Source organism: Fusarium redolens (genome assembly GCF_020744475.1).
Source record: "Fusarium redolens strain MPI-CAGE-AT-0023 chromosome Unknown BKA55scaffold_39, whole genome shotgun sequence".
Taxonomy (NCBI): domain Eukaryota; kingdom Fungi; phylum Ascomycota; class Sordariomycetes; order Hypocreales; family Nectriaceae; genus Fusarium; species Fusarium redolens.
Window position 1 is genome coordinate 132,462 of NW_025763702.1, and position 22,117 is coordinate 154,578.

At 36.3% G+C, this 22,117-nt stretch overlaps 5 protein-coding genes across 5 annotated transcripts; 1 reads left to right on the top strand and 4 right to left on the bottom strand.

The window, feature by feature from the left end:
• Nucleotides 1-5,287: 5,287 nt before the first annotated feature.
• Nucleotides 5,288-6,651, top strand: BKA55DRAFT_600381 (uncharacterized protein; the record flags this gene model as incomplete). The annotated part of the gene is made up of 5 exons (XM_046196515.1): nucleotides 5,288-5,374; nucleotides 5,442-5,497; nucleotides 5,636-6,072; nucleotides 6,124-6,334; nucleotides 6,396-6,651. The coding sequence occupies 5 exons, from the start codon at nucleotides 5,288-5,290 to the stop codon at nucleotides 6,649-6,651; spliced, it is 1,047 nt and encodes a 348-aa protein (XP_046040934.1).
• Nucleotides 6,652-7,972: 1,321 nt separating this feature from the next.
• On the bottom strand, nucleotides 7,973-8,659 carry BKA55DRAFT_547268 (cytochrome P450; the record flags this gene model as incomplete). Its single annotated transcript, XM_046191003.1, has 3 exons — nucleotides 7,973-7,997; nucleotides 8,058-8,152; nucleotides 8,372-8,659. 3 exons carry the CDS (start codon nucleotides 8,657-8,659, stop codon nucleotides 7,973-7,975), a joined length of 408 nt encoding a protein of 135 aa, XP_046040935.1.
• A 960-nt stretch (nucleotides 8,660-9,619) lies between these two features.
• Nucleotides 9,620-10,276, bottom strand: BKA55DRAFT_698632 (uncharacterized protein; the record flags this gene model as incomplete). The annotated part of the gene is made up of 1 exon (XM_046200536.1): nucleotides 9,620-10,276. The coding sequence occupies one exon, from the start codon at nucleotides 10,274-10,276 to the stop codon at nucleotides 9,620-9,622; it is 657 nt and encodes a 218-aa protein (XP_046040936.1).
• Nucleotides 10,277-11,842: 1,566 nt separating this feature from the next.
• On the bottom strand, nucleotides 11,843-14,784 carry BKA55DRAFT_721678 (beta-glucosidase; the record flags this gene model as incomplete). Its single annotated transcript, XM_046201016.1, has 3 exons — nucleotides 11,843-14,263; nucleotides 14,317-14,605; nucleotides 14,694-14,784. The coding sequence occupies 3 exons, from the start codon at nucleotides 14,782-14,784 to the stop codon at nucleotides 12,280-12,282; spliced, it is 2,364 nt and encodes a 787-aa protein (XP_046040937.1). The 3' UTR covers nucleotides 11,843-12,279.
• Nucleotides 14,785-17,618: 2,834 nt separating this feature from the next.
• Nucleotides 17,619-17,994, bottom strand: BKA55DRAFT_629147 (uncharacterized protein; the record flags this gene model as incomplete). The annotated part of the gene is made up of 2 exons (XM_046196916.1): nucleotides 17,859-17,994; nucleotides 17,619-17,809 (listed from the first exon to the last, which is right to left on the bottom strand). Coding segments are annotated over exons 1-2 (246 nt in total), but the record flags the coding sequence as incomplete, so codon positions are not given.
• Between the last annotated feature and the right edge of the window lie 4,123 nt (nucleotides 17,995-22,117).

A 22,117-nucleotide genomic window follows, 5' to 3' on the forward strand; every position in this document is an offset into this window, starting at 1 on the left:
TAGCTAAAAGCTAAGAGATATAACTAGAAAAGCTAGGAAAGAGGGATATAGCTAGAAAAGCTAGAAAAGAGAAATATAAGGCTAAATAGCTTAAAAAGAGATTTAAGAAGACCTTCTAGAGGTATTCCAGGCTGACCTAGCTAGGCCTATAGGGATCTCTTTAGCTATAGAAGCTACTAAGATAGCCCGCGTTTTAGTTAAGGTTAGGCCTATTATGGTATTAAGCTAGGCAGTTACTAGAGGGCCTATAAGCTCCTAAAGCTTCTTATAGGTCTTGGCGGTCTTTAGGTCTATAAGGCTAGTAAATAGTATCCCCTGTGTTATTTGGCAATTAATAAAATAATTTTAATAGAAAATAAAAGAATGCTAGTATAATATAAGGCAGCTAATAAACTAAATTTAAGGTAATTAATAAACTCTAATTTACTTATAAGATATAATATAATTTTTATAAAAACTTATAAGTTTATAAACTTTAGCTATAAGATTATAATAAAGTTTTTTTTTTTTTTAAAGAAATACTTTAAATATAATTAATTATTAAGTTTAATTATAAATATTAAATTTAATATATATTAATTAATAAAGGTAGCCTATATATAGTATTTAATTGAGAGCTTATTTTAATTATTATATAAAGATATAATAATTATATTTATATAAGGTATTATTAATAAAATAAAAAGTAAGTTTAATTAAAAAGTAAGTAAAAAGGGCTTAAGTTATTATAAAATTAGTAAAAGAATATTATTATATTTATTTTTACTTATATTACTATTATTATTATTATTAATTATTAAATTAATATAATAAAATATTTTAATTATATAAATAACTTTTACTTTTTATAGTATAAGTTATATAAGTATATCCCTAGTTTAAATTACTGCTTTTTTACTAATTTTACTTTATTTATTTTTATATATAAGGTTAATTAGTTATATGCCTTATTATATATATTTAATTAATTAAGCTAGTTATAACTTTAAGTTAATTTAACTTTTGCTAACTAACTTATATAAAACTTAATATAATTCCTTTAATATATTTTAACTTTAATAGAATTTCTAAACCCTGCATTTACCCTGCATTTATCCTAGAACTCTTTACTAATTTAAAAGCAGCTCTTTAGTAATATTAGCTGCCCTTATAGATATATTAAGAAGTCACTTTTTATATATAGCTAAATTACTTATAAAGACAGTAAGAAAAGCTACCTTAACTAATTTAAAAAGGATAACCTTTCCTTAAGGCTATTTCTAAGTTATTAAGACTTAATAGCTTATTATTAACCTAGTTTAAATTAATTAAATTAATATAATACCTCTCTTTTATATAATGAATTAACTAAATTAGGCTATAATTAAAAATAACTATCTTAATAAGGTTAAATCTACTTTTTAATAAGAAGTTCTTTATAATAGTAATAACTATTATATATATTATGTAGAGTTCTTCTTTATTAGCTGCCTCTAGGGCAGGCCTAATAGCTAGATTGAGATTATAACTAGTTATGCAGTAGGCATAATTATATAGCTGCAGGCTATTTTATATAGGCATTAAGATGGTATAGCTATTATATTATTAGTAAGAAGGGTTAAAAGGGAAAGTCAGGTTAGATAATATACTTAAATGCAATAGATAAATTAGGTATGGTTATAAAGGTTAATTAAGGTTTTTTTAGATAGGTTAAAGGAAAAAGGTTAATTTAGCTATTAAGATATAACTAGTATTAGTATTACTTAGTTAAGGCAGTAATTATATTACTAAGGCAGATAAACCTTATTTAATTTTAATTTCTATACTAATAGCCTGCTATAGGGGTCTTATTATTTAAACTATTAATAGAAAAGCTAAAAAGCTTAATAGCCTTATATAAGGCTAAAAGTAAGGGGGAAAAAAAAAGAATCTTTTAATATATAATAACTATTTATAATTAGAAGAAAATATAAGGTATATATAATATAATTACTAGGATTATAATATAATCTCTTCCCTTTCTTAGTTTTTATTTTTAAGACCTTGCTTATTTATTATAATATTAATTCCTCCTTAATATATAAAACTTAGCTTTATAATTATTTTTATATTAATTATATTATATTTAAAAACTTAGTATTATCTTATTTATATAAAACTTATTACTTTTACTAATTATAAGATTATATTATATTTTTTATATATTTAGAATTATATTAAATATATAATAAAGGATAGCTAGAAGAATTATTTTAAATATACCTATTAAAGTTATACTTATAATAGTAAAGGTATAATTTTAACTAAGGGTTAGTTATATATTTTCTTTATATATAATATTTTATTAATCTTTAAATAGTAGATTATTTAATTTAAGAGAAAAACTATATTAAAGTTAATAAAAAAGCTATTAAAGATAAGCTTATTTAATTATAATATTAATTAAATAAGTATTTATCTAAGTTTATATATCTTTATTACTAAAAGTATCTTATTTAATTTAAAACTCTAAAGGCTTTTAAGTAAGATACTAAAATAATAAATAAATATAAGAAGGTAGAGAATTTAGTTATATCTTTTAATTTTACTATTATAGTAAAATGAATTAAAGCTAGTATAATAGACCTTATTAATTAGTCTGCTATTTTAGATTTAGTTTTAATTTTTAATAGAAGTTTTTTAAGAGTTATTAGGCATTAATAAGGTATTTTATTAGTTTTTATATATTTTTAATTACCTTTACTTTATAAACTTTTAGTTTTATAATTTATTATAGTTTATTACTAGTTTTAATATAAATTAAATTAATAGCTAATTCTAATATTAAGATATAATAAATTAGGTAATATTTAATTTTTAGGGATAAGTCTAGTTTATATTAGTTTTCCCCTAATTATATTAATAAAGTTAATTCTTTAGGTTTTAAAAACTAATTTAAAGGTAAAAAGTAATAATAAAAAAAAGACTATATAAAATAATATCTTTTAATACTCTTTATTATAAGCTAAGTATAGACTGCTAATTAAGTTTAATTAAAATAAGGTCTTTTCTAAATAGGAGAATAATTATAAAGAGTTATAAATATCCCTTTTATTTATCTTTAATAATATAATTATATTAGCTATTATTATCACTACTAGATTCCTTATAAAAGTTTAAAATATAATATATATAAAAATATTTTATATTAAAGTTTTTAAAATTTAATTAATTAATAGATTTTATAAGATTTTAAAATATTTTAATAAAATATTAATAAGTTTAGTTATTATAAAAGTAATTTTTTTTAAATAATTTATATTTAAGTAATATAATAAGTACCTTAATACTTATTTTTAAGTTTTATTAATCTTAGGCTATATTAGGTTTATTATAATTTATAATATATAATATAATTTTAATATTTTCTTATTAAATTAAGATTAAACTTCTTTATAAAGTAGATTTTATTACTACCTTAATATAAGGAATTATTATAAAATAATACTAGCTTTATAATTTTAATATTACTTTTTATATATATAATTTATTTAGTTTTACTATTCTTAGCTTAGTAATTAAAAGATTTATTACTTCTTATTACTTTTATAAGTAGTTTTATTATTTCTTATAGCCTTTTACTTATTCTTTATTAAATATATTTTTTCTTTTTTTAATTATTATAATTTATAATTTAAATAATATAAAAATACCTTTTTTTTAAATAATTAAGTTATTTTAAAGTCCTTTTAAAAACTAATTATATTAATATAATAGATTTTTAAGTTTTAAAGATTAATTTAAAAGTAAAAAGTAATAATAAAGAAAAGATAATATAAGATAATATCTTTTAATACTTTTAATTATAAGCTAAGTAGAAACTACTAATTAGGTTTAATTAAGATAAGGTCTTTATTATAAGATAAAGAATTAAATAATTAGTTTAATAGTATTAGATATAAAGGAAAAGAGTAAAAATATTATATATAAGAAAAAGTATAAAAAGCTAAAGTTGTTAAGGGAATCTATCCCTTTATGCCTATTATTATAGATATCTATCTAGCCCTACTAATAAAGCTTAGACCTCTTACCCTGGAATGCTTGCTATAACTATCATAATAATAAGGTATTATACCTACTTATATAAGTAGCTAACTTAGATCCTGGCTTAATCTGAATTTTAGCACTTAGAGGTATTAATCTTAAAAGTCCTAATAGTCTTAATAAGTTATTTAAACCAGCTTTTAAGGTTAGTAATACCTCTAGCTTCCTAGGACTTATAGGACTTCTTAATAGCCTTAAAGAATATCTTTTATAATTTAGGATAATCCTTATAGAAGTAGTTATGCTAAAAATAACTAACTAGCTTTTTTTTTAAATCCTAGTAGTAATAAAGTATATTAGTAATATCTTTTATTTTAGGTTTAAAAGCTAGAAAACTAGACTTTTTTATTCATATAACAAAGGTAATAATAGTGTCCTTTTTTTTATTAGTTAGGGATTATAGATGCCTTACTAGCCTTATAAAATTCGGATTCTCTAGCTACTTAATAAGCCTGTTAACTATACTGCTTTAAAAAGCCTTATATTTTATTATTATAGCCCTAATAGAGAGTGGCTTTATTATACTAGCAGAAGAAGTATATTAAGGTTAATTAGTAAAGTTAATATATAACTAGATTACTTCCTTTATAGCCTTAAGGTTATTTGCAATTATAATAAGGTTAGATATAAAGTTACTAGATGATATTATTATATTTCTCTTTTTTAACGTTTTTCAATAGGAAATATAGGTAAATTTAGATGCATTATAGTAAGGGGCTATCCCAGGGTTAAGGAGTGTCCTAGGGTTTTAGGACTAACTTAGCTTGCTAAGTTAGCTCGCCCGGGCTCGCCCCACATGAGTCAACGGGTACACTTTTTCAAGCGTCATACAACAAAGTGCGTGGCCGCAGATTTGGCCGACAGTCACTATCTTAGGCTAGGCTATGAACCATCATCTACGGAGTTGTCCACTCGTCTTCCGCCAATCGCATAGGCTCTGTACCTCGTTTCAATTGGCAACCTCGTTTAGATCTCGTTAAGCTTCGTTCGGCTTCGTTCTTGCTTCGCCTCATTCCAATCTCAGCTTCAAGTCATCCAGGAACAACTTTCCTCTCGCTCTTCGATCTTCGTTCATCATTACACACAAGCAATATTGTATACCTCTACTAAGTGCCGGCATTTCTCGTTCAGTGGCCCTAAACGCGTGGTCTGTCGTTCAGCTATTCGCCTCCCTCCTCTACACTATCGTTGGGCGGCTATGAGTAGCGAGATTCGTGACGTCGTAATGGTGAACGGTGGTGGAGCAAAATCTCGTCGAGCACACAAGAAAGCAAAGACTGGGTGTCTTGATTGTAGAAGACGCCGAGTAAAGGTATGTGGTTTTAGTTGTGGCGGCGCTGAAACGCAGATATGGCACAGGTCGTTAACTCACGCAATAGTGTAGCGAAGAGAAACCTGAGTGCTGTGCCTGTTGCCGACGCGGAGTTGAATGCCAGTATCCGTCTCTTCAGGCTAGATCCTTGTCGGCTGGTCACTCGCCAGCTACCTAACATGGCGATGAAACTTCACCCGATTCAACTTCAACACTTACACCGCCATTGAACCGGGGTCAGCACATTTCACCAATTCCCAGTCTAGCTTTACTTGCATGTCTAGCTATTCTGAGACAGTCACGCGAGCAATCGTCTGCCATATTTGAGATCGAGAACATGGCACTTCTCTATCACTGGACTGTTTCGACAAGTATCGATATTTATAAGAATTCAGGCTTATCGGTAGCCTGCCAAGTCACCTTCCCCCAAATAGCTTTAAAACACCCCTTTGTTATGCAAGCTCTTCTTGGCCTAACCGCCCTCCATGTTGCGTATCTCGATCCTCAAGAGAGGCTTAAATATACAGCAGACGCAGCTCGCTATCACAATCAGGGCTTGCAGGGATTTAACGAAGCTATCCATATGGCCAACGACGAATTAGCTGATGCATTGTTTGTCTGGTCTTCCCTCAATCTTTTCTACGTCTTTGGTGTCTCTGGACGACTGGGTGAAGGCCTTTGGGATGAGTCAGGCTGGGGTAGCCGCAAAGATCGCATACTGGGCACAGGATAGATCCCAATGGTTCGAGGCATCTTGGCTATACTGTCACCATCTTTGTCCACTTTAAGAGCGGGCCTTTTCAGGGAGCTCCTGAGTGTGGGAAACTTTGATGTTATGGACCCTGACAAGATCATGAATCCTGATGACCAGCGCTTCTGTCAGACGAGGGATGTATGGAAGAATAACCCTGATGCATCGATATACGAAAAAAGCTTATGGGTTCTCAGACAATGTCGCATGTTTATGGCTCAATTCTCGACAATGGACGGGCGAAGATCACAGCGAAGCAGAATTCAACAGAGCTTGGCAAGGAGCCTTTCTTTTTGTGCCTTTTGCCCCAGAGGAATACTTTTCTCTGTTGCACCAAAGACAGCCACCGGCCTTGATTTTGTATGCTTTTTATGGTGCCTTGTTGCATTCACTCAATGAATCTTGGTTCATGGAAGGATGGGGATATAATATCGTCGAAGCGATAGATGATCTACTGGGCTCCTATTGGAGAAATTGGGTAGCGTGGCCACTTGAAGTTGTTGGCTTGGGAAATAGGAACATATGAGCAAGATAGAGATACCGAATTCTAAAGCATCATACTTATTGCAAGCTATAATCTAGAGCCTTTATCCGTTATCGGATGTATCCCAAACCTTCCTGTCTATTCCTTGTCTACCGCTTCGCTTGTTCTTAATGCCCACAACTGCTGCCCGTCTAAAATCCCATTCCCGAAGAAGTAACATTACCCTCTTTAGATACCCTCCACTCGTGATGTGCTTTAATTTAAGGGTACCCCGCCAAGGCTTCCATGCTGTACCCTTTGCCAGTATTTCTTTCGTTCAAGATCGCGCTGATCTCAGAAGGATGTATCCAATTGAATAAGACCATAACCATAAACATGAGCGTCGCATCAAAGATATACAAATACGCCTCATGGCGTAATAGATACCTATCAAAGCCTTGGAGGTACTCAACAGCCCTGAATACAGAATGTATCATGACGAGCATACTGCCAGCGTAGAAAGCAAACATGTGTTTCTTCCAAGGAACTCCGCTGTTGGAACGTCCTGTCGGTTGCTGCCGGATGCGAGATCGAAGGCTATGGCAATGACAATGAAAACGCCAAAAAGATCAATTGGAAAAAAAGACCTCCAATGATGACTTTGGCTCCGCTATCCAACGCTTCAAGGGTTCCAGAAGCCTGGTGGCCACCGCCTAGATCCTTATAGTTAGTACAGGAAGATATCGGCTTAATTGGAGATCAGTGGTTCGATCTTACCTCCTGCCTGAAGGACAAACGATAGTATGTCTCCAGTGACAAAGGTTTTCGTCATCTACTTCTTAGAAATTAAGACATGACCTTCGCCGTCTACGACGGTGACGATTCTGGTGGAGAGGCGATTGCAGATGGCCATGATATCTCTTTATAAAGCGAAGTACAATAACTCGTGCAAGACACCCTATCTTCATACAGGACGATCCATATCCTCGTTAATAATACAGGAACTACTAGTCAAGCCAGTGCCCACAATAACGTAAACGTCAAGTCATTCCATCGGATGTGGGAAATTGCTGCACTAGGCACTATCATATTCATTAATATAGTATATCCTACTATAGAGAAGCAAGGTTATAGGAGAATAATCAATACCTCATCTAATAGTCTTATTAGTATAAGAGCTAAGGGCGATGGTAGCTATATGTTAAGCAAAGGCTCTACCTTTAGTTTAACCTGAGATCTTGGATGTATAAGTCCTAAGCATGGTATTAAGATTAATGGTATTTTACCCTTAGTAGTATAATATATATTAGATCTATTACCTATTATTAAATAGATTATAAGAGAATACTTTTAAACTTATGTTATGGCGGACTTTGTTGTTGCACTATGCAGCGAAGAATGTCTGGTATCTAGAGAGCTTTTTAGTGCGGGAGGTGGGAGAGCAGCGAGAACGACAATAGCTATGGTACCTCGCTACTGCCATAAGATGACTCCAGAGGGCTACTTGGCACATTTTGATAAGGTCCTCGGTACCACAGATGAGCTGTTTGTTTTCAAGGATACCCTGGATCTAGTCTCTTACGCGATTAAACACGCAACAGGAACAGACGTGGGCGTTATTTCTTTAGAGGGATGATAATAATACATATGAATTGATGTTATCAGTCCTTGCTTTAAATTGTGATAATGCACTAATGACCCCTGGGTGCAATGAACACAGGATTGTCCATCTCCATCATTTCATCCGTCATCTCAGAACCGAGTCTAGCGCCCCGACACTCACACGTGGAAGAGAAAAAGGGGCAGCGCCATATAGACGAAGCGTCTCTTCAATGATACTATTGAGAAGCGGCGCATTCTTAAGCTTCTCGAGAGTCAACTCGTGACCGAGCTCGGAGGTTTTACGTTCCAAATCAGCCTGGAGTTGGGGCTGCTTGAGGATGGCCCAGATCAGATATGTTAAGGTAGTAGCTGTGGTAGCTAATCCGGCAAGAATAAGATTTCCCGCTTCTGCTTGCACGGTTGATATCGAGAGGGTCGTCTTATCCTGACCATCAGCTTCAGCGAGCATCTGACTCAATAAGTTGGCCTTGCTTAGTCCATTGCTGGCGCTTTATATATTTCGGACGCCTATAGAGCCATGGTCATTAACGATGTTATAAGCACTCAAAAAGCTCTTAAGACTTTGAAAAGGTAGATATCGAAGAATGGGATAGATCTACAGCATTTCACTGCGAATGTCACTGTGAACTAGAGATGCCTGGGTAGCGTCGATGTACGAGGTTTGTATAGAGGTTAACGAGAAGGCTTGTCACAGAGTCCACAGAGGGTACTTACCTGGTCAATGGATACTTTGTAAAAAGACAGTCTATCGCGGCTAAGAGTCGTACTTCTGATTTGGTATTTGTCCCATTGGGAAAATAGTTTTCGGGAGAGTGGAGGTATCGCAGCCGGCGGATTTCTGGAAAACTTCCAGCCGGCAGTGGCCCGTACCTTATCGCAGCATATTGTAGCTAGTTCAGTGGCAGGGCCAAGTTTAAGTTTGGTCGGTGTGAATGCGAAATCTTCGCCACATCCCGTTGTCTTAAACATCGATATCAAGCCTGAACTATTCTAGAATCGCGACTCATAGGTGCACCTATGGCTGGCCTTCGGATAGGGATTTCCCATTCCTTTTGCTGCCAGAGCTACTAACGCCTTTCTTAACCTTCTTGAAGTGTCTTACTAAATCGTCTGGTTGGCATGGTCTCTTGCGAGACTTGGGTTCGGCAGTCGTGCCACTATGTGCTTCCGCTCTCGAACATAGGAGATTTTCGCAACGGTATTGTTGATTCCAGTTCTGCCATATGGTAGATAATCCATAATATATCTCAAGAAGATCCGGCTGAAGATGGGCTGGGGAGGCCTTATCGATTGCATATGCTGTTAACAGCATTCGAGGGTGGTGACCAGCTCTGGCTGCAAAGATTCGAATTGGATTAGTAGCGTTAGTTGGGTAGTAGAAATTTGATCTTTCGACTAGTTTGCTAATCTAGTGCTTAGCGATAGCAAGGGATGCCCGTCTATACGAGGATAAGGTCCATGGTGTAGGGAGATTCTGGGTTAGATCTTTGAGGATTTCGGAAGCTTGTGCAGAGCTAAGGTGCTTTCGTTTCCCACAAGGATCTGGGAATAAGCATTTGTTGTCTAGATTGTAAGGTATCTTGAGCTGTTGCGCTATGAAACTCAAAGTTGGCTGCATGATGGCGAGATACTTCAACAGGCTTAAACTAAAGTTGGGAGTAAGGTAATGAACGATGTAGAAAGCGCAGTTATTCGATACTCGAGCTTTGCTATAGCTGATGATAATCATTCGGCCTCCGCGAAAGAAAAAATTGCGTATGGCTAGCTCAGTATTGACATATCGAATGCCCGTGACCTTGGTGCCTCGACCAGGCAAACCAGCGAAGGCCGATTTAATGCGGGTAACTCCCGCATTCAGATATGCCATACAGGTCTCAACTTGCCAGTCAGTATCTTTGATATACGGTTTTCCACGAAAACTGGACAATATGACCTTGTCAATTAGCATTGTCCAGATATCGGCCAGTTTATTCTCGGCTTTCTGAAGAAAGGACCATCCGACTTTTGGATAGGTCAGATCATCCTCGATATGATCCAAGTCAACATCTATCACCAAGCCCAACATCATCTCATTCACTTGCTCTTTGACTAGACCTACTGCTCTGCAGTGGGTTTTGCAAAACTCAGACAGCTCAAATTTCTTATCGTCCCCGATTGTAAAAGATAGCCCATCTGGCGCTCAGGAAAGATTCCCCGGAATGCCTTCACGCTTAACAATTGATTTTGCTAACGCCTTGAGTTCGGCGATTTCCCCAAATAGAATGTAACACCCTCGTACAATGTACGCCCTTCGAATCGCATCGAGACGGTCAGGCTGTGATGGATATTGGTCCCGGGACGGCCACTCGTAAACAAGAGTAGAGCAGCTATGAATAGGCCAGGCATATTATAGGAATAAGAGGCGGCCGATCCAAATCAAAGCGGCCAACCTAGAGGTAGAATTATGTGCTGAGCGAGAGGCAAGAGAATACTGCTGTATTCCCATGATTGCTGTGTAATGAATGACCACCGAGGAAGACATATCTCCAGCAGGATCCTGATGCGTCCAAAACATCATCGAAAGCTGGAACAAGGCCTCTGATAACTGTAGTCATAAGCCGGTGGGTAGGGAAGAGTCCGATTCAAATTCAGTTCGGAAATCTCCTTCTTCCTCTTTGTCATTCGCGTGGTCGTCATCTTCGTCAACATCGTCGTCAGTGTATTCGTTGATTTCGATATCGCTGCTATCATCTCCTTCGTCGTACTCTCTATTGTCGTCGTCACTAGATTCCCAGTCTATTGGGTCTAGAGCACCACTATGCTCTTCTCCTGCTAGTTGCAGCCCAGCTAGTAGGGCTAAGATGTATCATCTTCTCTTCTTTCGACCCCAGTGTTATATTGAAGATGTCTCGCCGCTGAGATGGTCGATACCTAAAAATGCGACTAAAAATGCGAGAAAAGAAACATATGAACCGTTTCTATACATATTTCTATCTCTTTATGCTCGATACGATGCGAAATTGATGTGGCCAAAGACATCCTTCGAATATATATTTAACCAGCAGCGAGACGCGTACGATGTAGGAGGAAGCGTGGCTCCGGCCCTATCGAACATGAGGTCGATACCTTCTAAGAGAACATGTAGTTGTGATTCAGCATCGGCGGAACTTCAAAGGGGAGCCCTTCACAATCGCCGAGTAATAACCCTTTTCCTTTGGCCGTACCTGGTTGGCGTGCCGAAGTGGCGATAACACCGAGTGGTCGATTATGGAACAGCTCAGGCCAGCTAGTGCGTTGTAGCTATGGGGTTGTCTCGTTCCGTTCAGTGATCTTGGAATGGTCTTCCTTGGTACTTCTGGGTAACATTTTTATGATAGTGACTGATCGTTTGATTCGAGAATGACCTTTTTTTAATGTAAATATTGATACTGCCTGGAATGAAATGGTGACCATTATTAAAAGCTAGCGAAAGTGTTACGTTCGCGTTTATATGCAGATGAGTAGTACCGCACGCGTCATGTACGCGTCTTACCTGATGACTCGAGCCTTTAAAGTTCAAGTTAAGATTGGCTTGTAGCATGACCATACCGAAGTTGTCGAGACTCATTCAAGGTAGCTGGACTAAACCAAGGGGGTCATCTAATCGGAAGGCCATATGTTCCATCGTTGTGTGTACGACTATTCATCTTATTTATGCCATGCAACGATCTCTGTGTGCCTCATTCCTGCTCTGAACACATCTGACTCCTTTCTCTGGAACATTTGTAATTCTTCAACGAATTCAAGCATTGCGTTTGATATGTCTGCGTAAACCCTTTTTCTGCTAGGAGCGAGTGTAAGAAAATCGCCTCTAGGTACGGTACTAACTTTCTACTTCACTCAGCAGCAACAATGCTACCCGGAACAACCTTCCTTCTTTGCATAAAGTCCAAATAACGACAGCATTGCACCATGTTAAAAGAAAGTCAAATGAGTTCTTGTCCTGGATTCCATTGATGGTCCATGAAGCCCAAATGCAGTCACCTTATTTCTTCCACGGGATTTCTCTAACGGAATCCATTGATATGTATCATACAAGATAACGATATCTTAGCTCAAAACCGCCAATGAACCTTTGCTTCGAAGATCACGGGAGCTGAAACCGACTTGGAACGAAAAAAGGCCACTAGGGATCACCCATATGTTCACCTCGGTATCCCAGAAACTCAGGTCCCGTCGCTGCAGCATGAACTTCACGCTTTTAGCTTCGCCTGGCTGGAGATAAATGCGCTCAAAACCGCGCAGTATCCGAACTGGTGTCCCACCGGGGGTAGTAGACGGCAATGAAAGGTACAACTGGGGAACAGAGTGCCCAGCTACGGAGCCTGTATTCGACACCTTGGTTTCGATACTGACAAGGTCCAACCACAGATCGGGGTTGCCTCGAGGCTCAGTCGGGCGTGCTGCATCGGGTCGTACAGAAATGTTGGGTGCTAAACGCGTAATGACCAAGGGCGAAGGCGACGGGATGTCGAAAGTCGTGTAACTTAGTCCAAAGCCGAACTCGTAGAGCGGCGTGATATTTTTCGCATCGAAGTGACGGTAATCGATGAGCTGGCCCTCGGTAAAGTCGGCCTGCCAGGCACTGCTGTTTGACACAGGCCTAGTAATGTTGGTAATAGGTGGTGGATAATCTGTCTCGTTGACCGGAATAGTGTACGGCAGCTTTCCTGACGGGTTGACGTCTCCCCATAGGATATCGACAATTGAGTTGCCTGACTCTTGTCCCGGTAGATTCGCTGCTAAAATGGCCTTGACATTAGGATCCTTCGCCCATGGCGTGACGAGAGTGCCGACAGAGTGTGTAACTACAACAGTGTTGGGGCAGAGCGCGGCAACGTTCTCGACGATTGCTGTTGAATTACCATCGGCTTCGAGCGAGGTGCGATCTGAACCCTCGCTGGCAAAGCTCTTCAAGAAAACTATGCACACCTCCGGGATGGGGTAAATGCTGTTTATCTCATTGGCAGCCTCCAAGAGGGTATTGTTGGTGATATACTGGACGATGGCGCCAGTACTGCGCGCCTTGGCCTTGATTGCTTCGAGAGGAGGGACAATATATGTGTGGCGTCCGGCGCCGCCGCCGCCACCGATGGAGAGTGTGCCTTGACCGCTAGACAGCGCCCCAATCGCCCTGCCAGTAAGACCGTCGCTGAAGTCAGTAGCGTCGTTGCCGAATACGCCAATCCAGCGTGGAGAACTGAGAGGAAGCGTGCTATTGACGTTTTTCAGCAACACGGTGCCAGCGGCCCCGACTTCTCGGATGAGACTTGCATGATCGCCCCGTACGTCGCGCCCTGTTGGTAGGTCGCCTGCCGGGAGGAGACCTAGTCGAAGGCCTTCTGCAATACCAAAATTCTGGGATAAGAGTATCGGCAATCCCACGGGATCAGGACTGGGGTAGTCAGGAGCATCCTGTCCCATGTAGAAATAGGGCGTCATGACCCTTCGAACCATCTCGTCCACTCGCCCTTCAGTTACCGACCCGTTCCTCACCGCCGCTATAATCTTCTCACCAAAGAATACAGAAATGTCAGGTCTCCTGAACGACGAGTCGATCCAGCCTGGCATTTCCATATCCAAGCCGGCGTTGATTGATTCCGCGGTGGAATGGGTTGCAAACCAGTCAGCCACGACAAAGCCCAGGAATCCAAGTTCCTTTTTTAGTACATCATTCAGTAGAGCCGAGTTCTCGCAGCCGTACACTTGGTTGATACGGTTGTATGAGCACATGATAGAGGAAGCGCCGGCCTTGACCGAGTCAGCGAAGGGCCAGAGGTATAGCTCATGCAGGGTCCTATTATCCAGATTAGAGGAGATTGCATCAACGGATTGACCCTTCGCGGATGTGCTATTGCTCCTCTGGGTCTCCTGCTCGTTGGCGATGTAGTGCTTGACGGATGTCTGTACACCCATGCTCTGGATTCCGCTCACTGTGAGCCCAGTAGCAATTCCTGCGAGGTAAGGGTCTGATGAAAAGCCTTCCCAGTTACGACCGCCCAAGGCATTCTGCCCGAGCGGCCCACAGACTGGTCTATGATAATGTTAGCGAAGCATGTCATACTCACGCGACCATTTGAAACTCACGCCAGTGCCACATTAACTCCTTTCCCTCTGAACTCCTCGCCCATAGCGACAGCTCTGCGGTACATCAAGTCCTTGTCCCACGTGGCGCCGGTCGTCAGGCCGGCCGGGAAGATGCTGACGAGATCGGTCTGGGTGACGGTTGAGGTGCCGTCGGCCAGACACATGCCGGTAAAGTTCATTCGCGGGATAGGGCCGAGATTTCCGGTGCAGGCACCGGCAGAGCCATTGCCAGTAATCAATATGATTTTTTCTTCGAGATCTAATTGAGCAATCCAGACATTGGCTTTGGCTACTGCCACAGTCTAATCACGGCCAGCTGCACGGTTGAGACCAGACTGAGTTGCGCGTTACGGGAGCAATCAACGAAATATACTTACCTAAGTTCAAATGCTTGTAGTCTGGTTGAGTGGTTTCAGCCAGACCTCCTCGAAAGGATGCTAAAAGGATGAAAAGCCCTAAAATGTACATTGTTGCTGTGCTGGTGGGGGCTAGAGACAGCATGCGCCGTGATGAGGGTGGAGGATGTGAGAGGAAACGAATGAGTTGGCATTGGGATCTTCATCGGCCTTCTCATATTTATACATTCAAATAAGTGGATATTCGCATTAGTTATGCCTATCGCCGCCCGATTCCGTTCCTTGTAGTTACATTCTCCTGCCTGCACCAACGTTGTCATCTGGACGCATATCAGGGCCAACCCAGAGCGGGAAGCTAAGCAAGGTCTATGTTATTTTGTCCATCAAGCCCACGAACCAATGCATTCAGAAGATTCACATCTGGAAGGAGGGGGCGATTCCCCATAACACGCATATCTACTACGTCATGTGGCGTTGGCATAGTAATAAATGAAAGTCCTTCTTACCTTAAAGCCTGTCTTTGCATTGACCCTATTACCCGAACGCCTTAGTACCAAACGTTATTGAACTATGGAATTACTTGACCTTTGGGCGGCGCAGTTTATTGACCCTTTCCGGGGTCAAACCCCTCCTTTGGGTAATATGCTTAACTGCCTGGGTCAGGAGGAGGGATGGACGGAAGGTTCCCGGCAACATATCTGTCGCGCTATACCGGAGTTGCCCCGTTTTGCATCAAGTTGGCCATCTCAGCTGAACAAGTTCGAAACAAGAGGCGTGATTGTTGTGAAAGCAACTACAGGGTTCAACTAGTGAAAACCATTTTACAAGTATATTGGTCGCCTGTATATGCCGTAAGTTACCAACGTAGTGGATCTTCTCCTCTCTTTCCCTGCCTACGTTCAGAGTCGCTTGGGTTCACTTAAGCTCATTTAGTTTAATATTAGTATATTTATCCTTATAATATAGGCGGCTTATAATGCCCTATTTTTGCTAGTTCTGCCATTACCTTATAATCCTTATAATCTTAAAATTTTTAGCTATAATATCTAGTATAGCTAGGTTAATTTAGCTAGGCCTTTTTCTTAATTAGTTTATTAATATTAAAGAGTATTTAAATAACTATTTACTAAAGTTCTATTTATTATAATATATCTAAATAATAAAGTATTAAAGATTTACTATTTTAAAAAAACTAAAATATTATCTTATATTACTACCTCTAAAATAAGATAATAAGTTATTATTTCTTTTTAAGTTAATTAAGATAATATAAAAGGCTATTTTTACTAATTTAAATAATTTAAATTCCTTTATTAATACTTTATTTTTTAAAATTAACTATATTTCTTTTAAATAATAATCTTATTTTAAATAATATATATAGTTTTTATAACTTAGTTAGATAGCTATTAATATCCTTTCTATCTTATTTAAATTAGCTAAGCTAAAGAGAGCATTCTTAAGTACTTAATATATTACTTTATAAAATTAGCTTTAAATTACTTATAAGAATCTTAAGAAGGTAAAATATATTAATAACTAGATATAAGAAAGACTAATTATGCCTTATAAAAAAGGTAAATTAAATTTATTATATAATTTACTAGCTAGAGATAATATAATATTTATAAATATAAGTCTATAAAATAACTAAAATACTATAAATAAAGATACAGAGCTATAATATCTTAATTCTACCTATTTAGTTATTATATATAACCTTATTATTATATAAGTATTATAAAGTCATATAACACTACCTTATAACATATAACTATTATATAACAATACGCATCTATGCGGCCATGTAACTTATATCAATAAACGCTATTACTCTACGAACATTAAAAAAATATATCGCGAAGCAAACACGTTAATAAGCGGACTGTCCTACGGATCTATAAATTAATATAGATATTGATTAAACCGCAAAGCTCAGCTTTACGGGTGAACTACTAATTGCCGGCTACTCTCAATTTTCATTGCGACCTGACCCATGTCCTGCAAGCGCCAAAAGAATTTCTATACAAAATTAATTGCCAGGGAGCAGCCGGCGCAAGGCATCAAGTGTCAGGGGAGGGCGATTACGTCGTTTGTTACTTGTTGGGTTGGAGGGTTGTTTACGACCTGGAGGTGAGTCTACGCATGGTTCCCTTCGGGAGCAAGTTGCTGGCTGTGGTTTGATAGCACTATCGTTATGTGGAAGACCTATGCGCACGTTAATAAGTATGGGTCCTTTGCTAATTTGGACAAAAGTCGCTCTTAGGATTTAGCTGAGGCAGAAACGGGTTCACTTGCGGAAGACACGCAATACTAACCGGTGGCCGGCGTCTAAGCCGAGCTCTAGGTTATACATCCCTCTATATAGAGTCACCATGTTTTGGAAGGATTCGTTATACATCGCGCTTTGCTAAAGTCCCTCTTGTGACAGGAGGTACAATCAAGGGCAGGCACGGGGGCTGTCGCCTTTAGAGATGTTGATATCGGTAGAGAGGAGCATTTGATTGTTTTACTTTACGGATAGAGTCATTTTTGAGCATTATGCCATCGGCTCTTCGAGATGTTTCAATTCAGACTGATAGACTAATATAAGGAGTTCCTAGAACTGTCCCTCAACCAGCTCTTCAATCTTTCCCAGCGAGAATCACTTTCTGACTCCACTGTAGCGAGATCTGGCAGCCCTGATAAAGCGAACCCTGTTGTTTGCAGCCACAGGCACCCGTTCGCATCTTTCACCGCCATCGCCGTTTCCGCAGCGGAATGGGAGGAGACAGCAGCCGTCGTCAGCGAATTGCTCGAGGCCGTTAGCGCCTTCGCCGAGAGACTCGCAATCCGGGCCATTGGGAAAGCCGCAGTTTTCGTCGTTGCCGTTGGAATTGGTGTTATTGTTGCCGTTGCCATTCACGTTACCGTTTCCATTGCCGGCATTTGCATTGTCATTGGCATTGGCATTTTTGTTGTTGTTGTTGTTGCTGTTGTTGCTATTGCCTCCAGCAGCAACCCTCTCACACCTCTCACCTCCGTCCCCGTTACCGCAGCGGATAGGCAAGAGGCAGCAGCCGTCATCAGCAAACTGCTCTAGTCCACTTGCTCCTTCGCCCAGGGATACGCAATCGGGTCCATCGGGAAAGCCGCAGCTAGGCATCTGTTAGCTCGTATTGTTACAAGGGGATGGTCAAATCTAACCCGTCCTGGGCGAATGCACTGGCAATAAGAAGAGATAGAGGAATGAGGTACTTCATTTTGAAAGTGGAGGAAAGAAAAAGAATAGTTCTGCCAGCAGATAAAACACGTTTGGGGAAAGAAGTGAAGCGGTCTGAAGTGTACGATGTATTAGTGTCTTATAAAATCCGATCAGGTGATAACCAGATCTTATATACTCATACACTTTTGTGTTCTTTTAAAATACACTCGCAGTTTCAAAATGTCTGAGGGCCCCTTAGTGTGGTGTTCAGACACTTCCGTTTCAGGCAGGTTTCTAAGCATTTCACCCACGCACGATGTCACGTCGTCTGCATCAGAAAGGAAAATAATTTTCTGAAACGACTTGTCGATCAAGCTTATGTTTTAACTGTCTAAAAAATTGTTACATCCTGTTTCACAGCGACCCCAGGTCGTACATAGGATTGTCGGAATTCCGCTGAGCAATTGAAGAAGCTGTCCGCCGGCCTGTTGACAACTGTAGTCTACCTGCCGATGGCCCGGATAACTTTCCAATGCCGCTGGCATATCTGCGGCACAGTTTGGTGCCAGGATCATTTCGGTGGGCATTATAACAGTTGTTTCATGACACTCATGTCTGGCAAAATTGAGCACGCCGAGCTGGGGTGAAACGAGGGGTATTCAGAAGCCTGGAGTTGTTCCTGGAGTGTTCATCATGACGATGGCCGTATGGTCGTTGAACTATAGGAGGTTATGCAATTTGAGCAAACCTTGTGAAAGAAGACGAGCTAGAAGTCCTATATTATCTATTATATAACATACACGATAAGCATGCGAGACAGACAAGTGCGCGAGACAAAAATCCCTCACCTTACATCATAACCATCTAATTAATTAATTCTCAATTAAATAACATATTACAATCTACTGCTAAGGCTTATATTATTCTTGCGCTTTAGGCCTATTAGGCAGACCTAAAATTAAGTCTGCAATAAGCTGCAAAGATCTATAATATTTACTTCCAGACCCTCCACTACTAATCTTAGGGCAGGCAGGCTCGTAATGATTATATCCTAAGTTCTTAGAAACTAAGTAATCTAGAGGAATAGGTTATAGTCTAGTATATCCTTAACTTAGATTTGCGAGGATTTCCTTCCTAGTATTGCAATATTAAAGAAATGGCGAATTAACTGCTTACTAATTGTAATATATTATTAGTTAGTACGCGCTAGGTTATTAATTTTATTAAGCAGTACTTAAAGCTTAAGATATATTTTTAGAGGAAATATAACTATTAGAGGGCTAAATATAGAGATTAAATTATTATTTATAATTAGTTTAAGCTTATATAAAATATAATTATAAAATATAATATTTAATTAAATAATATTTAAAACTTTAATAAGACTAGCTTTATAATAAATATAATATTAAGTATTATAGTTATTACTAGCTTAAAAAGGTATAAATAGCTAAAATTAATTTAACTTAAAAACTAAAAATAAGTTATAATAATTTAAGTAATTAATATAAAAGGTTAGGTAATTAATTTATTTATTATAGTTATAAGCTAATATTACCTTATTAATTAGTATTAAGAAAGTAACTTCTTAGCCTTTTAGGCTATTATTATAATTTAAAGTAGTTAAATAAGTAATAAGATAGGCCTTAAGTAGCTAAAGTACTTTAATTAATATAAAACTAATTAATTAGTTAATACCTATTATTTTCTAATCCTTAATAATTATAAAAGCTATTATTTAGCTAACTTTTAAATATATTATAAAAAGAATAATATTATTATATTTTATATATTACTTTATTTTTCTTATTTACTTTAGCCCCTTAATATTAAGTACTTTAGGCTGCTAAAAAAGGTATATAATTAAGAAATAAAATAACTAATTAAAAGGTCTATAACTTATATTTTTAAAATTAAGTTTTTCCTAGCTTTTTATACTGCCTTTTAATTAATTATAATTAAGGTAAATATTAAAGGGGGTTTTAAAAGAGCTAATCTTACTCCTTTTAACCTAAAAGTTATAATCTTAAAGCTTAATATATAGCTATAGACTTTAATACCTATTAAGGAGGAGGCCTAATAAGCTTAATCTTAGACTTTAAGGACTTTAAGAATAGTTCTTAAGGCTAGATTTTAATTTAAATACCTTTAGAGATAAATTAAAAGACATTATAGTAGCTCCTTAAAGTTAATCCTTAAGGCTCTTTAGTCTCTTATTAAGGCAGTAAAGAGAAATATATATAAGACTGCCTTATTAAGGGCTAAGAACTAAGAGCTTTAACAGGTAAATAAGATACTTAGCCAGCAATACAGGGCAAATAGAACCTGCCTATAAAATAAAGGAAGTATAACTATATAAGAAGGTTAGGATTTAATTAATTAGATAGATATAGATATATAGATAGTAGCTAAATTATTAAAAAGTAATAATAAAGGAAGTTTAATATAACTAAGGGTTTAGTATTGCAGGACTTATAGTAAGACTAGGCATAATATAAAAACCTATTAAAAGGGTATTAAGGCCTTTAGAGATAAGTATAGTAGTTAATTTTAATTAATTAGATAGTCTGTTATGTTTTTATTAGGATTTATCTTAAGAAAGTTAGGATTTTTATCTTATATATTTATCTGTCTTATATACTTATTATATATATTATATTTATTAACTAATTTACTTATTAAATTCTTTATATTTTATAAGGCTTAGGTAAGTCTTATTTACCTTTTAAAGTTATTATTATTATCTTACTTAATTTATAAAATTAATTTTTTAAGGAAATTACTAAAGTTTTTAATTAAAAGTATAATAAAGAGAAGTTTAAGGAAAAAGCCTAGTTACTAGTCCTGGGCGGGTTTATGCTAATTTATAATAGCTAGCAGGGTTAGGGTTAACCTTTGCGCTTAAAGAGAGCAAAAAAACAAATTTTAATGCAATATCTCTTAACTATAGCAGTATATAAGTTAAAAAGAATACTATACTATAGCAGAAACTTCTATAAATTAATTTAATTAAAGAAATAATAACTTTTCTATCTAAGGCAATCTAAACAGGCAAAAAAGATAATCCTAAAGAGCATATAGGGTAGGTAGCTATTGAAAAATGCTCTCTACTTTGCTTTAAAGTAATAAATTAAAAGTTATTTAAAATGCGCAATATCCCTGCTACTTGCTTATAAGCTAATAAATACTTATTTAAAAGTTAGTATCCCTAAAGATATTTACTTGCATTGCCCTAACTAATTTATTATATTTTATAAACCTGTATTATATAATAAGTCTTATAGAATTATATAATTTATAATTATAATTATTTTAATTTAACTTAAATATATAATTAGACTTATCTAAGGAGTTAGCATTTCTATTATAATAATTAAGGAAATTTTAATTATACTAAAATAAAATAAATAACTAAATTAAAGGAAGTAAGCCCTTTATTTAATATAGGTTATTAAGCCTTTATAAACTTATTTAAGATTAAAAGCAAAAGTAAGCAGGTAAGGAATTAATAGCATTAATGGCAGGAGAGATACTAAAACCTGGCTTATTAGGAGTGTCTTACTTACCCTGGTATCTGCATTAATAACTCTGCCTATAATTAAGTGCTACCTAAGGATAAGTTATATAGCAGTCTAATATATAATAGTATTATAATCCCTTAGTTAGTATGCCAGATAGCACCTTCTGCTCCTGCCTTAGCTTTAAATATATATAAAGAAGCTAGGTATTTACCTTTAATATATATTAATAAATATTTACTATCTTATCCTATAGCTACTAATAGCACTAATAGCTAGGCACTCCCTTTACTTATAAGTTAGCTAATAGAAATAAAATATAATATAAAATAGTTTATAATATATATTAATATATTATTAATACTAAAACTTTAATTTATAAGCTAATAAGTTTCTCCTAAAATATATACTCCTTAAGGATATATACTAGAGTCTACCTAAGTATATATATAACTTTATATTTAGAGATATTATAATTAATTATATTAACTATAAATTCTACTAATACTACCCTTTATTACCTATATAAATAAACTAGCTTAAATACTATTAAGAGGTAATTTAAGTTAAATTATATACTAAAATAGGATTATAGGATATAGAAATTTAATTTAAATTGCTTTAATTAAAGAAAAGTTGCTAATTAGTTTAAATTAACCCTAACTTTATACTTAAGGTTAGCTAATACTAACTTAAGGTTAGAGTAATATAGAGGAAAGGAGACTTTAATTTATAAAGAAAAA